A 15818-nucleotide genomic window follows, 5' to 3' on the forward strand; every position below is an offset into this window, starting at 1 on the left:
TGTGACTATTACTTCATAGTATATCTACACCATACGGTCATAAGGACAAAAATGTGGACATGTCATTTGAAACTTTTAGTTAGAAAAGTATCATCCTTGGAAATCACAATTTATAATTGATTTTTTTCAAAAAAGAAAAAACAGAAGATAAAAAACATCCCCCATATCTAAATAACAACCAGAGCAAAACTGTTGTGCCTTGTATTTATCTTTGATTCCAATCTTGGTAGTTGTTTAAAGAAAAATAATAAAATAATTTAGATTTGTTTTATTGGTTCAGAATATGTGGGGAATTGTAGAGTTCCTCTTTTTATCATTTTGTATGTCTTTCGTTAATATTTGTCATGCCTTATGTAAAACTAAGTCTCAAACTGGAATGCCTTGGAGAACAGAAACTTCTATAGAGGTCCTTTGGCCTAAATAATTAAGCATTTGTATTAAGTTTTACTTTGGTATCTAATCAGATTCTTAATCATAGCCCATAAGAAGTAATGTGACTTTAATTCTGGACTTTGTTGATGTGCTCTAGTGTCTGCAATTTTTTTTTCTTTAAATCATAGCCTTATGGTAAATTTAAAAAAATCATTACCCGAATTAGTTAATTATAATGAAAACAAGAAAATTAGGGGCCAAGGGCATAGCTCAGTGGTACAGCATATGCTTAGCATGCAAGAGGCCCTGGGTTCAATCTCCAGTAATAAATTTAAAAATAAAAAGAAAGAAAATTGAGGATCACCAGTTTTTTCAGCCTGAAAATTAATTGTGGTGGAAGTAGTAGTGTTGCCTCTGAGCCAATCATGAACGTATAACTTCTGTTGGATTTAAATTTTCCGCTCATTTGAGTGCATCAAATTCTCCTTCCCACTGAATTCAATTAAACTTTGAGAATTTTAAAATGTTATTCATATTCATGACTAATCCAGGACTGACAACTTTCAAACAGAGGCACTTCATCTCAACTGAGAGAGAGAGAGAGAGAGAGAGAGAGAGAGATCCATTAAAGTCCTCTTCACTTCACAATAACTGAATAATTGCATCTCAGTCCATCAAGAGCATGCACTAAAGAGTTACTGTAAGCCAAGGACCCCTTAATAATGGCTCCAGCAGTAACAAGCTGCTGTGAACCTAATTGTAGATACACAATACTGTAAACACACACAGAAATACAATATGCTTAAAGAAGTATAATATATATAGTTCAGCAGAAAAGAGTTCCTAAGTTGTGTCCACTGACATTACTTGTCCATGCACATCCTGGCTTCCATCCACTATCTTTGTGACCTTGGGCAAGTTATTTTTCTAACACTGATTTCTTAATCTTTAAGGTGGCAATGCTAAGTATTTTATGATGTTGTGAAGATTAGCTAAGAGATGTGCCTGGCAGAGTGTAAGTGCTGAAAAAAGGTCTGTTTCTATTTTTTCATTTGGTACTCTGGAACCTGTATAGTCCAAGGGAGGATTAGTTTCTAGAGATTCCTTTCAAAAGGCTTCTAAAACCTGACCACTTTCTCCTTCTGTCTTTATTAGCCACACTAGTCTAAGCCACTGTCATCTCTTGACAAACTACTGAAACTAGTTTCTTAACGGTCTTCCTGGCCCAGTTTGCCAATCTATATTCTTTTCACAATATCCTTTAAAAATGTCAATCAACTTTACGTCACTTCGATGCTTTCATGCCCCCTAACAGCTTCCCATCATGCTCAGAAGAGCATCTGGACTCCTTACTGTGACCTTTCCTCTACAGGCCCTCAGATACAACCTTCCTCCTCGCTCACTCCCTTCCAGCCACACCCACTTCCTTGCAGTTTCCTTAACACATTGCCACCTCAAGGCCTGTATGCTTGGTTGTTGCCTGTGGTCAGCAAATTTCTTGGCTCCAATATTCTAATGCTCACACGCTTCATTCAGGTCTCCATGAAGGTCATTTTTGGGAATTACCCTGTCTCAAAAGGTAGATCCCTTATCAGTCTCTGTTCTAATATCTATTCTTCCCTCTTCACAGCACTCAACACCCCTACATCATAGGGTTTGCTTGTTTGAAATGGGGGTCTCTGTGTTGCCCAGGCTAGCCTCAAACTCCCTAGCTCAAACAATCTTCCTGCCTTAGCTTTCAAAATAGCTGGAACTGGGGCAAGCACCACTGTGCCTGGGCTAGATTATTGGTTTTTATCGCTGGTGTTCTCCCCACAATAATATAAATTACACCAAGGAAGAGTTTTTCCGTTTCATTTACCTCTGTATTCATTCACCATATCTACAAAATTACCTGTCATACAGAAGACAATCTGTGATTACATGTTGAATCAATGAACCTGTGAATTTTTTTTTTTTTTTTGTTAAGTACCAAGCTTTCTGAAGGTAGAAAACTTTGTTTTCATCTTGATATCCATGTCACCTAGCACAGTTCCCGACATGTAAGAGAAGCTGGATGATTTTTTTTTTTTAAGTTTTATTGTATGAGTGAAAACAAGGAGAGAAGCCAAACTCCATTGTTCAAGAAAAGAGCAAGTTGTTTGTGAGTAGGAAATTCTTTCTGAGTTTAAAAATAGTTGATATAGCTGCAGGGTATCTCCCATCCTAAAATAGTCATTACCAACTAAAGCTGTCATAAATTTATCACTAGTAATCAGCCATGTCTCATAAAATGTAATATGACTTTTTATTACCATACTCATTCCTTTAGTATATTTAAATATTGAGAAGATAAAGAAATTAATGATGTTTTAGTGATTGCATTTAATTACTGATGCATTTAATTTTTTAGGTTATAAATCTTGCTCAATCTTTCAAGCAGTGGACCTAGGAATTTTAGAACATTCTAGTAAACTTCAGTCTGAAGATACAAAGAATGTGGCAATTTGTCAGTATCTAAATCCTTCCAATAAGCCTACATTTCAATTTCTCCAGATTTTTCAGTAATAGAATCACATGTATCTAATGATTAAAAGAATAGCAGTTGTGCCTGGGTGAGGTGGCACACATCTGTAATCCTAATAACTCGGGAGGCTGAGGTAGGGGGATCAAAAGTTCAAGGCCAGCCTCAGCAATTTAGCAAGGCCCTAAGCAACCTAGCAAGACCCTGTCTCAAAATAAAAAATAAAAACTGTTAGGGATGCGGCTCAGCAATAAAGCACCCCTGGGTTAAATACCTAGTACCTAACCAAACCAAACCAAACACTCTAGCAGTTGTCCAAGCTTGGGAAAGTTCTATACTATCAGGTATTTTTCTTTGTTCTATTGTGCTCACTCCTTTGAGCATTAAGTAATAATGTCACTGCTTTGACATCATAAATTAATTTGGAGAAGGATCTTACATGAATTACTTGTAATTTTCCACAGTTGGCTTACCTTGTGGAAATGTAAATACAAGAAATGTAGACATAAATTGATTTCCCAGGCACAACGTATCCTGAAACAACTGTGTACACATACCAGCCTCAACAGCTTCTAAAAAGTACAGGCAAAGGAATAATTGCTCTCCTCATCCCTGGTTCCGTTTCAGAAGCTCCTCCTTAAAAAGGCAGCCAGCCAGGTGGTTGGTGGGACTGGGGCAGGGCCAACCACACTGCTGCAACCACGAGATACAGAACAGTGTGTGGGAGCTGGGTGGAGTGACTACTTCTGCCAGGTTGGGAAGCAACTGGTTTCGCCTTTCACTTTTTCTCCAATTTCCTAAATCAAGCACCCAGGTACAGCTAAGCAATCCAATACAGTAGTTCCTTGGTATCTATCGGGGATTGGGTCCAGGACTCACTCTGGATACCAAATTTGGAGAATACCGTAATCTGTGGACGCTCAAGTCCCTTGTATAAAATGATGGGTTATTTACACATAACATGCACAATCCTCTAGTACACTTTAAATCATCTCTGGTTTACTCATTACCCCTGGAACATTGTATATGCTGTGTAAGTAGTTGTTATGCTGTAGCTTTCAGGAAATAACAACAAGGAAAAAAGTTTGTACATGTCTAGTACAAATGCAATTAAAAATATTTTGGGTTGGTCAAATCCACAGATAACAGAACCTGCAGATACGATGGGCTGACTGTACTACAGTTCTGCCTTCACATGATGGCATCATTAGCTTGAGCTTTAAAAAGTAAAAATGAGGCAATCCATAGGATCTCTTGGTTACCTGCTTGGTGTTATGCTTATTTGGATTCCAACATTAGCAGAATATGTGACCCAGTGTTTACTAATTATGTAATATATAAGATCAGAAACCAACTTATAAGAACATTTTTCAGTAAGAGTTAAGAGCCCTACCATTTTTATTAATGGCAATGGACAACTAATACTGTTTTTAAGTGTTCTTAGATACTTAGGCGAGGTGGTGCACTCCTGTCGTTCCAGCTGCTCAGGAGGCTGAAGCAGAAGGATCCCAAGTTCAAAGCCAGCCTGAGCAACTTAACTCAAAAATTAAAAAAAAAAAAAAATGAAGGCTAGGGATGTGGCTCAGTGGTTAAGTATCCCTGGGTTTATATCCGAGCAACCCCCCCACCAAAAAAAAAAAAAAAGTTCTTAAAAGTGTCCATATTTCATTTGTTGCTTGGAAAGTTTCAATGAAATATTCTGGAGCAAAATTTCAGCTAATGTAATTAGGGACCGTTTTGTTACTTAGTGGAAATAAACCCCAAACTTTCACCATTCTTACCTGATAGATTTGGGAATTTGTGATTCACATTTGCCTAACAATATTTTGTTGATGAATAATGATGGTATCTAACATGATTTGTTGACAAATGAATTCATTTTATAGGGATTTGCACAGCCAAGTCAAAAATTTTGAAAAGATGGCTGTTTAACCATACAGCTGTTTATGAATTCAGTGCATGAGTATTTCCCCCAGTTCTTGTTATATTGACATTGCCTATGTTGGGTGCAAAGGTATAAGAATGTGAGCCCATTGGTACTCATGCATTGATAGTGGATATTATGGACTTAGTGATGCTGAAAAAAAATCAGATTTACCATGCTAATGTTTGTAAAAGAGGACTTACAATTACATTATGGTACTTGAGAAGGTGTAAATTCTTGCCTGGTTTATGTCTTCCTGCTATACAGCAAAGACATAATGATCCCTTTTCATTACTACAATGGTTCATTCCCAAGTTGTGCTGGAATCAGCTGATATTTACTCCAGGGAGACAATGGTGTGCATCTATTTCTATATGTTCAGTGACCTGCATTTTGGGAACCCACATTTTGACATGTTGGGTATATTTTCACCATGCAATTGGAAATGCTAACAAATCAGACACCCTTCAGAGCTAGCTGATAAACATTCACCAGCACATCAGTGTTTGTTCTGTGCCACCACTCACTCTAATGGCTTTGTTGCTTCGCTGCCGTTGGAGGCAAAGGAGTCAGGAATAGAGGCTGGGGAGTCAGGAGTTAGACATTTGAATTGGGATTCCTTTAAGTAGCTCGGTGACCTTGAACAAGTAACATAACCTTTAATACCCATTTTATTAGTAAAATGTAGTTGTTATAGGATCCCTATCAGGGTTATGAATATAAAATGATATCATGTATGATAAGCACGTAACAGTGTCTGATACACACTTATTGTTCAGTAAGTGGTATACATTAGGTCAGTTTTTCCAGTACCAATATTCATTCAAACAATATATATAGAAAGGCTATTTACAATGTGCTTTGTGTCCTACATGGATTTATTAATTCCTTCCTTTATTTTCGGTGCTGGGGATAGACTCAGGGCCTCACTCACCTACCTGTCTTCCTAAGTATCCCATCATTCTTCCATTTCTCTTCCTTCACAAACACAGAGTCTTCTTCCCAGCACATTGCTGTCTCTCTTCTGTCCCTGGCACGTGACTGACTCTCTGAGGTGTGACAAATGTGTAACAAGAACTCCAAGATGACTCAACCTGATAGCTGCTGCTTTTATGTGCCTTGAGGCCAAGAGAGAAAAGCTTGACTTCCCAGAGTTAATCATCTAGCAAAAGTGCGGCCCAGGGTCACAGCCCTGCATTGCATCTCGCTTCCTGGGTGCCCGCTTGGTACCATGCTCAGAAGGGCATCTCACCCATGTGGAACTTTCTCCTTCAAACTTCCTGTATTGTGAAAAATGAGGAAAAGTGGGAATGTCAGGTTCTTACAGGGACAGGTGGCAATGAGATTGAAATAATTATGAATAAAAGTATTTGATGTAAGGGCGGTGGCTATTGACCTCTTTATGCTCCTCTTTGAATGTTAAGTGTTCTGCACACACAAGCTTCTCTTGGAATTCTTCAGCTACTTTGAAGTGTGTCTTTTCAATGTGATTGGTTTTTCAACACATAAATTTTGGAGCTATTTTTATATGTGGAAACACTCAAAATGGGTACAAGTTGTTTCAAATTGAGAGCTCTTTTATCTTCAACTTTCCATTGGAAAAGTTCCTTATGAGGAACCTAAAAATGTAAAAATTTAAAATTTGGCAATAAGGAATAGAAAATAGAACATGTCAAATGCTATTTCCCAAGTTATCTAATTAATCAAAAGACTATACCTGAAAAATATTTTATAGAGACTTTTTTGTTCAAATAACTTACCACAATATATTCTTTTTCTTTCTTTCTTTCTTTTCTTTTTTTTAGAGAGAGAGAGAGAGAGAGAGAGAGAGAGAGAGAGAGAGAGAGAGAGAGAGATTTATTTATTTATTTATTTAGTTTTCGGCAGACACAACATCTTTGTTTGCATGTGGTGCTGAGGATCGAACCCGGGCCGCACACATTCCAGGCGATTGCGCTACCGCTTGAGCCACATCCCCAGCCCCACAATATATTCTTAATATACCCCATTGTTTCAATAAAGCACTAGTTGTGATCACTAATATTGCCAAACTTTTCATCACTATGTCTTCAGAAGCATAAAATTTGTGCATAAACTCAGTCATTAAAAGATCAAAGTGTTTTTGTATATAATATCTCAATAGTAGAATATTCAGTTTTTATTTTCAATATAAAATTCAATTCTTTACAAAGAATGAATGCATATCAAGTGTATGAGTTTCCATCATTTGAGAAACTGCAACACCACTCACTTTAAGCATTTCCCCTAGCTTTTATGCTATGGAAAAAATGTAATATCTCAATGATGAAAAAATAAATTTTAGGTTTTTCAGTGCTCAAATGAAAATACATTAGAACAAAATCAGTCCATACCCTCAGAATTCAATGTTGTTGAACATCCAAAAGAAACACAATATAAAATTTTTAAATTTGTTCTGATTAGTTTTACATGACAGCAGAATGCATTTCAAATCATTCTACACAAATGGAGCACAACTTCTCATTCCTCTGGCTGTACATAGTACAAAGTCACACCGCTCATGCAATCATACATGTACAAAGGGTAATAATGTTTATCTCATTCCACTGTCCTTCCTAGTCTTACACCTCTCCCCTCTTCTCACTCCCCTCCACCTAATCCAAAGTTTTTCCATTCTTCCTTATCCTCCTCACTCCCCATTATGCATCAGCATGCACATATCAGAGAAAACACTTGGCTTTTGGTTTTTTGGGATTAGCTTAATTCACTTAGCATGATATTCTCCAATTCCATCCATTTATTTGCCAATGCCATAATTTCATTCTTTAAGGCTGAGTAATATTTCGTTGTGTATATATGCCACATTTTCTTTATCCATTCATCTGTTGAAGGGCATTTAGCTTCCATAGTTCAGCTATTGTGAATTGAGCTGTTATAAACATTGATGTGGCTGTATCACTGTAGAATGCTGATTTTAAGTCCTTTGGGTATAAACTGAGGAGTAGAATAGCTGGGTCAAATGGTGGTTCCATTTGAAGTTTTCTAAGGAATCTCCATGCTGTTTTCCAGAGTGGTTGCACCAATTTGCATTTCCACCAGCAATGTATGTGTGTACTTTTCTCCCCACATCCTAGCCAACACTTATTGTTGCTTGAATTTTGATAATTGCCATTCTGTCTGGAGTGAGATGAAACCTTAGAATTGTTGTGATTTGCATTTCTCTAATTGCTAGAGATGTACATTTTTTCATATATTTGTTGATTGATTATATATCTTTTCTGTGAAGTGTTCAGTTCATCTATTGATTGAGTTATTTGTGGATTTTTTTTTTTGGTGTTAAGTTTTTTGAGTTCTTTATATATCCCAGAGATGAGTGCTTTATTTGATGTGCAGGTGGTACAGATTTTCTCCCAATTCTGTAGTCGCTCTCTTCATGTTATTGGTTGTTTACTAAGAAGAATCTTTTTAGTTGGAATCCATCCCATTTATTGGTTCTTGATTTTTTTTTTCTTGGAAACACAATACAAAATTTGCCTATTACATACCCAGAGGGCTGAACCAAGCTTCTTTTTGATAATTTGCATATTTCTTTCCTAGTGATACAGGAACAACACCTCCAGAGAGTGGTATTTTTGGATTCATGATAAACTTCTCTGCATTTCTTGGTAAGTATACAATTATTATGAATAAGTTAAAAATTTACAATCTTGGGCTGGGGTTGTGGTTCAGAGGTAGAGCGTTTGCCTAGCATACATGAGGCACTGGGTTTTCTCCTCAGCACCACATAAAAATAAAATAAAGATATTGTGTCCACCTACAACTAAAAAATAAATGTTTAAAAAAATGTTACAAGTTTTGTATTTCTGGTGCATTACATTGCAGTGGGATTCATTATGCTATAATCATAAATGCACATAACAATTTGACCAGTCTCATTCCCCAATATCTTCCCTTTCCCTCCCCAATTTGTGTATTTTTTTAAAAGTAAAACCTTTGCAACTAGAATGTTGCCCTACATTGAGAAATTAAAACATGTAGAAATCCAAGATTATAACCTTGTTATAGAATTATTCTTCACTTTATTTAGCAGTTTGACACAGGGTTTGCTGTGGGTGGTTTTAAACCCCAAACTTCTGAGGTGGCTTTGAAATGCAATTTAGTTTTTAAAAACTGTGATGTATAGCCAAGATACTTCTGTAAGCCAATGCAGAAAGACTGTTTCTCCAAGTGTGCTCATGTGAAAGGCAACTTACATGAAAACCATCTGGGTGCTGGTTAGAGTGCTGCTCCCTGGCTGTACTACAGATGCACTCATTCAGAACCTTTTAGAATGGGCCCAAGAATATGTGATGTTAATGAGCACTCAGGGCTGGAGGTGTAGCTCAGTGGTAAAGCGCTTGCCAGCCATGCATGAGGTCTTGGGTTTCATCCTCAGTACCCCCAGCCCTCCCCTCTAAAAAACACTGTAGGGGACTTGGATACTCACTAAAGTTTGAGAACCACTGACCTGTTAAAGAAATGAGAAAAGTGAAACAAGGAATAGTTTGTCTCCACACAAGTATGATTTTTCTTTTCAGTTCCTCAAAACCACCTGAGATGCAATTGATGGGATACAATCCTGTTGTGAGTCAATTAATGTAATATCACAACTACTTTTTGATGTAAAACTCAGTGTACTATAGGGGGATCTGAGTATGTAGATGTAAGATGTAGAGATTTTTCTCTTAATCCTTTCATAATCCTCTACCCTGTGGAACAATCAGGTTGCCAAGGAACTATGGTTAACCAGCACTTTCTGTCCCTCTCCATTGGTGCAGGTGAGAAGGGACAGAGGTACTGGAAACTCTGATTGGTAACTGGGTATCTTTGGAATTTGTTCATGCCACTTGGTAGAAAGTATGTTTTGTCTTGTCACCCATTTGGTATCTTCTCCCAAGGAATTGGAAGTAAGCAAGGGGAAGTGGAAATGAGGGGCCTGTCAATCTCAATCTCAGTCCCTCTTACACCATCCCTTGCCAAGAGTCCAGACTTAGAAGACTGAAATTATTTTGAAACAGCAAGTGATAAATATGGCTTTTGCATCTAGGCCATGCAGAAGCTGACATGAATATATACAATGATTTTTACCTTTATGTATAATTATAATACACAAATTTTTAAAAATGGTAGAGTATAGGAAGAGTGTTGGGGGAGAGAAAGGGGAGTTACTGGTGAATGAGATTGACTAAATCATGCTATGTGCTTGTATGAAGATGTCAGAATGAATCCCACTATTATGTATAATTACAATCAATAAAAATAAATTATGATAAATTATTAATTTTTAGCCTGCTTTTTAAAGTATAGCAAAATATTATAATCATCATTATGTCAATACACGGCAAATCTACCTTATCCTTTTTTGGGGGATGGGGTGCAGATACCAGGGATTGAACTCAGGAGCACTCGACCACTGAGCCACATCCCCAGCCCTATTTTATATTTTATTTAGAGACAAGGCCTCACTGAGTTGCTTAGTTTTATTCTTTTTTCTTTTGCTAAAGCTGGCTTTGAACTCATGATCCTCCTGTCTTAGCCTCAGAGCCTCTAGGATTACAGGCATGCACCACTGTATCCAGTTACCTTATCCTTTTAACACATGACTGATATCTATCATGTGGATGTTTGGTATTTTATTTTATTTTTTTATTTATTTCTTTTTTTTTATTGGTTGTTCACAACATTACAAAGCTCTTGACATATCATATTACATACATTAGATTGAAGTGGGTTATGAACCCCCAATTTTACCCCAAATGCAGATTGCAGAATCACGTCGGTTACACATCCACAATTTTACATAATGCCCTATTAGTAATTGTTGTATTCTGCTACCTTTCCTATCCCCTACTATTCCCCCTCCCCTCCCCTCCCATCTTCTCTCTCTACCCCATCTACTGTAATTCATTTCTCTCCTTGTTTATTTTCCCATTCCCCTCACAACCACTTATATGTAATTTTGTATAGCAATGAGGGTCTCCCTTCATTTCCATGCAATTTCCCTTTTCTCTCCCTTTCCCTCCCATCTCATGTCTCTGTTTAATGTTAATCTTTTCTTCCTACTCTTCCTCCCTGCTCTGTTCATAGTTGCTCTCATTATATCAAAGAAGACATTTGGTATTTGTTTTTTAGGGATTGGCTAGCTTCACTAAGCATAATCTGTTCTAGTGCCATCCATTTCCCTGCAAATTCTATGATTTTGTCATTTTTTATTGCTGCATAGTACTCCATTGTGTATAGATGCCACATTTTTTTTTATCCATTCATCTATTGAAGGGCATCTGGGTTGGTTCCACAGTCTAGCTATTGTGAATTGTGCTGCTATGAACATCGATGTGGCAGTATCCCTGTAGCATGCTCTTTTAAGATCTTCAGGGAATAGTCCGAGAAGGGCAATAGCAGGGTCAAATGGTGGTTCCATTCCCAGCTTTCCCAGGAATCTCCAAACTGCTTTCCAAACTGGCCGCACCAATTTGCAGTCCCACCAGCAATGTACAAGTGTACCCTTTTCTCCACATCCTCGCCAGCACTTGTTGTTGTTTGACTTCATAGTGGCTGCCAATCTTACTGGAGTGAGATGGTATCTTAGGGTGGTTTTGATTTGCATTTCTCTGATTGCTAGAGATGGTGAGCATTTTTTCATGTACTTGTTGATTGATTGTATGTCCTCCTCTGAGAAGTGTCTGTTCAGGTCCTTGGCCCATTTGTTGATTGGGTTATTTGTTATCTTATTGTTTAATTTTTTGAGTTCTTTGTATACTCTGGATATTAGGGCTCTATCTGAAGTGTGAGGAGTAAAAATTTGTTCCCATGATGTAGGCTCCCTATTTACCTCTCTTATTGTTTCTCTTGCTGAGAAAAAACTTTTTAGTTTAAGTAAGTCCCACTTGTTGATTCTTGTTATTAACTCTTGTGCTATGGGTGTCCTATTAAGGAATTTGGAGCCCGACCCCACAATATGTAGATCGGAGCCAACTTTTTCTTCTATCAGACGCAGAGTCTCTGATTTGATATCAAGCTCCTTGATCTATTTTGAGTTAACTTTTGTGCATGGCGAGAGGAGGGGATTCAGTTTCATTTTGTTGCATATGGATTTCCAGTTTTCCCAACACCATTTGTTGAAGATGCTATCTTTCCTCCATTGCATGCTTTTAGCCCCTTTATCAAATATAAGATAGTTGTAACTTTGTGGATTAGTCTCTGTGTCCTCTATTCTATACCATTGGTCCACCTGCCTGTTTTGGTACCAGTACCATGCTGTTTTTGTCACTATTGCTCTGTAATATAGTTTGAAATCTGGTATCGCTATACCGCCTGATTCACACTTCCTGCTTAGAATTGCTTTTGCTATTCTGGGTCTTTTATTTTTCCATATGAATTTCATGATTGCTTTATCTATTTCTACAAGAAATGCCGTTGGGATTTTGATTGGCATTGCGTGAAACCTATAGAGAACTTTTGGTAATATCGCCATTTTGATAATGTTAGTTCTGCCTATCCATGAACAGGGTATATTTTTCCATCTTCTAAGATCTTCTTCTATTTCTCTCTTTAGGGTTCTGTAGTTTTCATTGTATAAATCTTTCACGTCTTTTGCTAGGTTGATTCCCAAGTATTTTATTTTTTAGAGGATATTGTGAATGGAGTGTTTTTCCTCATTTCCGTTTCAGAAGTTTTGTCGCTGATATACAGAAATGCCTTTGATTTATGCGTGTTGATTTTATATCCTGCCACTTTGCTAAATTCATTTATTAGTTCTAGTAGTTTCTTTGTAGACCCTTTTGGGTCTTCTAGGTATAGAATCATGTCGTCTGCAAATAGTGATAATTTAAGTTCTTCTTTTCCAATTTTTATGCCTTTAATTTCTTTTGTCTGTCTAATTGCTCTGGCCAGTGTTTCGAGAACTATATTGAATAGAAATGGTGATAGAGGGCATCCCTGTCTTGTTCCGGATTTTAGAGGGAATGCCTTTAATTTTTGTCCATTCAGAATGATGCTAGCCTGAGGCTTAGCATAGATAGCTTTTACAATGTCAAGGTAAGTTCCTGTTATCCCTAGTTTTTCTAATGTCTTGAACATAAAGAGATGCTGTACTTTGTCGAATGCTTTCTCTGCATCTATCGAGATGATCATATGGTTCTTATCTTTAAGTCTATTGATGTGGTGAATAACATTTATTGATTTCCGTATATTGAACCAGCCTTGAATCCCAGGGATGAATCCTACTTGATCATGGTGCACAATTTTTTTGATGTGTTTTTGTATTCGATTCACCAGAATTTTATTGAGGATTTTTGCATCTAGGTTCATTAGAGATATTGGTCTGTAGTTTTCTTTCTTTGAGGTGTCTTTGTCTGGTTTCGGAATCAGGGTGATGTTGGCCTCATAGAATGAATTTGGAAGAGTTCCCTCTTTTTCTATTTCCTGAAATAACTTGAAAAGTATTGGTATTAATTCTTCTTTAAAGGTTTTGTAAAACTCCGCTGTATACCCATCCGGTCCTGGGCTTTTCTTGGTTGGTAGTCTTTTGATGGCTTCTTCAATTTCATTCATTGATATTGGTCTGTTCAAATTGTGTGTATCCTCCTGACTCAGTCTGGGCAAATCATATGACTTAAGGAATTTATTGATGTCTTCACTATCTTCTATTTTATTGGAATATAGGTTTTCAAAATAATTTGTAATTGTCTTCTGTATTTCTGTAGCATCTGTTGTGATATTGCCTTTTTCATCCCGTATGTTAGTAATTTGAGTTCTCTCTCTTCTTCTCTTCGTTAGCATGGCTAAAGGTCTGTCGATCTTATTTATTTTTTCGAAGAACCAACTTTTAGTTTTGTTAATTTTTTCAATAGTTTCTTTTGTTTCAATTTCATTGATTTCCGCTCTGATTTTAATTATTTCTTGCCTTCTGCTACATTTGCTGTTGTTTTGCTCTTCCTTTTCTAGGGCTTTGAGATGAAGTGTGAGCTTATTTATTTGTTGGTTTTTTCTTTTTTTGAGGAATGACCACCAGGCGATGAATTTTCCTCTTAAAACTGCTTTCATTGTGTCCCATAGATTCCAATATGTTGTGTCTGTATTTTCATTTATTTCTAAGAATTTTTTGATTTCCTCCTTTATGTCTTCTGTAACCCATTGATCATTCAGTAACATATTGTTCATTTTCCATGTGATGTAGGATTTTTCCTTCCTTCTTTTATCATTGATTTCCAGTTTCATTCCATTATGATCAGATAAAATGCATGGTATTATCTCCACCCCTTTATACTTACTGAGGGTTGCCCTATGGCATAATATATGGTCTATTTTTGAGAAGGATCCATGTGCTGCTGAGAAAAAAGTATATCCATTTGATGATGGTTGATATATTCTATATATGTCAGTTAAGTCTAGGTTATTGATTGTGATGTTGAGTTCTATAGTTTCTTTATTCAACTTTTGTTTGGAGGATCTGTCCAATGGTGAGAGAGGTGTGTTGAAGTCACCCATAATTATTGTGTTGTGGTCTATTTGATTCTTGAACTTGAGGAGAATTTGTTTTATGAATGTCGCAGCACCATTATTTGGTGCATAAATATTGATAATTGTTATGTCTTGTTGGTGAATGGTTCCTTTTAACAGTATATAATGACCTTCTTTATCCCTTTTGATTAACTTAGTCTTGAAGTCAATTTTATTCGATATGAGGATGGCCACCCCTGCTTGCTTACGAGGACCGTGTGCGTGGTATATTTTTTCCCATCCTTTCACCTTCAGCCTGTATGTCTTTTCCAATCAGATGTGTCTCCTGGAGGCAGCATATTGGTGGATTTGTTTTTTTAATCCATGATACCAGCCTATGTTGCTTTATTGGAGAGTTTAAGCCATTAACATTCAGAGTTACTATTGATATATGGTTTGTACTTCCATCCATGTTTGATTATTTATCCTTTTTTTAAAAAATTTAGTTTGTTTCTCCATGATTATCTTTCCCCTCGCCCTCTGTCTTTACTGAGGCACTTCCCACTGATGGTTTTGGTTATTGTTTTTCATTTCTTCCTCGTGTAGTGTTTTGCTCAAAATGCTTTGCAATGCTGGTTTTCTGGCTGCAAATTCTTTTAGCTTTTGTTTATCATGAAAGATTTTTATTTCGTTGTCATACCTGAAGCTTAATTTTGCTGGATACAGAATTCTTGGTTGGCATCCATTGTCTTTCAGTGTTTGAAATACATTGTTCCATGACCTTCTTGCTTTCAGTGTCTGTGATGAAAAATCCGTTGTTAACCTTATTGGTTTATCCCTGAATGTAATCTGTCTCCTTTCTCTTGTAGCTTTTAATATTTTCTCTTTGTTCTGTATATTGGATATCTTCATAACAATGTGTCTTGGCGTTGGTCTACTGTGATTTTGTGTGCTTGGTGTCCTGTATGCATCTTCAATTTGTATATCTGTTTCCTTTTTTATTTCTGGAAAGTTTTCTGTAAATTATTTCATTTTGCAGGTTACTCATTCCCTTGGTTTGAATCTCTGTGCCTTCCTCTATCCCGATGACTCTTAAATTTGTTTTTTTTTATGATATCCCATATCTCTTGGATGTTTTTGTCGTGATTTTTTTACCAGCCTTTCTGAGTTGGCTAGACTCTTTTCAAGATGATATATTTTGTCTTCATTATCTGACGTTCTGGCTTCTACTTGCTCCACTCTGTTAGTGATACTCTCAATTGAGTTTTTAATTTGGTTTATCATTTCCTTCATTTCTAGAATTATTGTTTGATTATTTTTTATAATCTCTATCTCCTGATAAAGATGCTTTTATCTGTTTATGTAATTCATTCTCAATGTGTTCTTTTGCTGCTTGAATTTGCTGTCTTGTATCCTCTTTAAGGTTCCATTCCATCTGTCTAAGGTGTTCCTTGAGTTCTTTATATGACCATTTTTCTGATGACTCTAGGTCCTCCTGAATATTTAGGCTGTCCTGCATTGTTTGTACTCCTTTTCTTCCTTGCTTTTTGAAGCTGCTCA

General features: G+C 36.7%; 1 protein-coding gene across 2 annotated transcripts in view; it reads left to right on the plus strand.

Annotated features, from left to right (window-relative positions):
* DRAM1 (DNA damage regulated autophagy modulator 1) overlaps nucleotides 1–15818 on the plus strand; it is a 44268-nt gene that overhangs the window by 7082 nt on the left and 21368 nt on the right. For both annotated transcript variants that reach the window (XR_014024018.1, XM_081309498.1), the window contains exon 2: nucleotides 8376–8443. Coding sequence is in view for 1 of the 2 variants with exons in the window: in XM_081309498.1 (XP_081165624.1) it covers nucleotides 8376–8443 (68 nt within the window). In the remaining variant the exon portion in view is untranslated. The remainder of the gene's footprint in view (nucleotides 1–8375; nucleotides 8444–15818) is intronic.

This window comes from Spermophilus citellus, assembly GCF_964194105.1.
Source record: "Spermophilus citellus genome assembly, chromosome: 10".
In the NCBI taxonomy this organism is placed as follows: domain Eukaryota; kingdom Metazoa; phylum Chordata; class Mammalia; order Rodentia; family Sciuridae; genus Spermophilus; species Spermophilus citellus.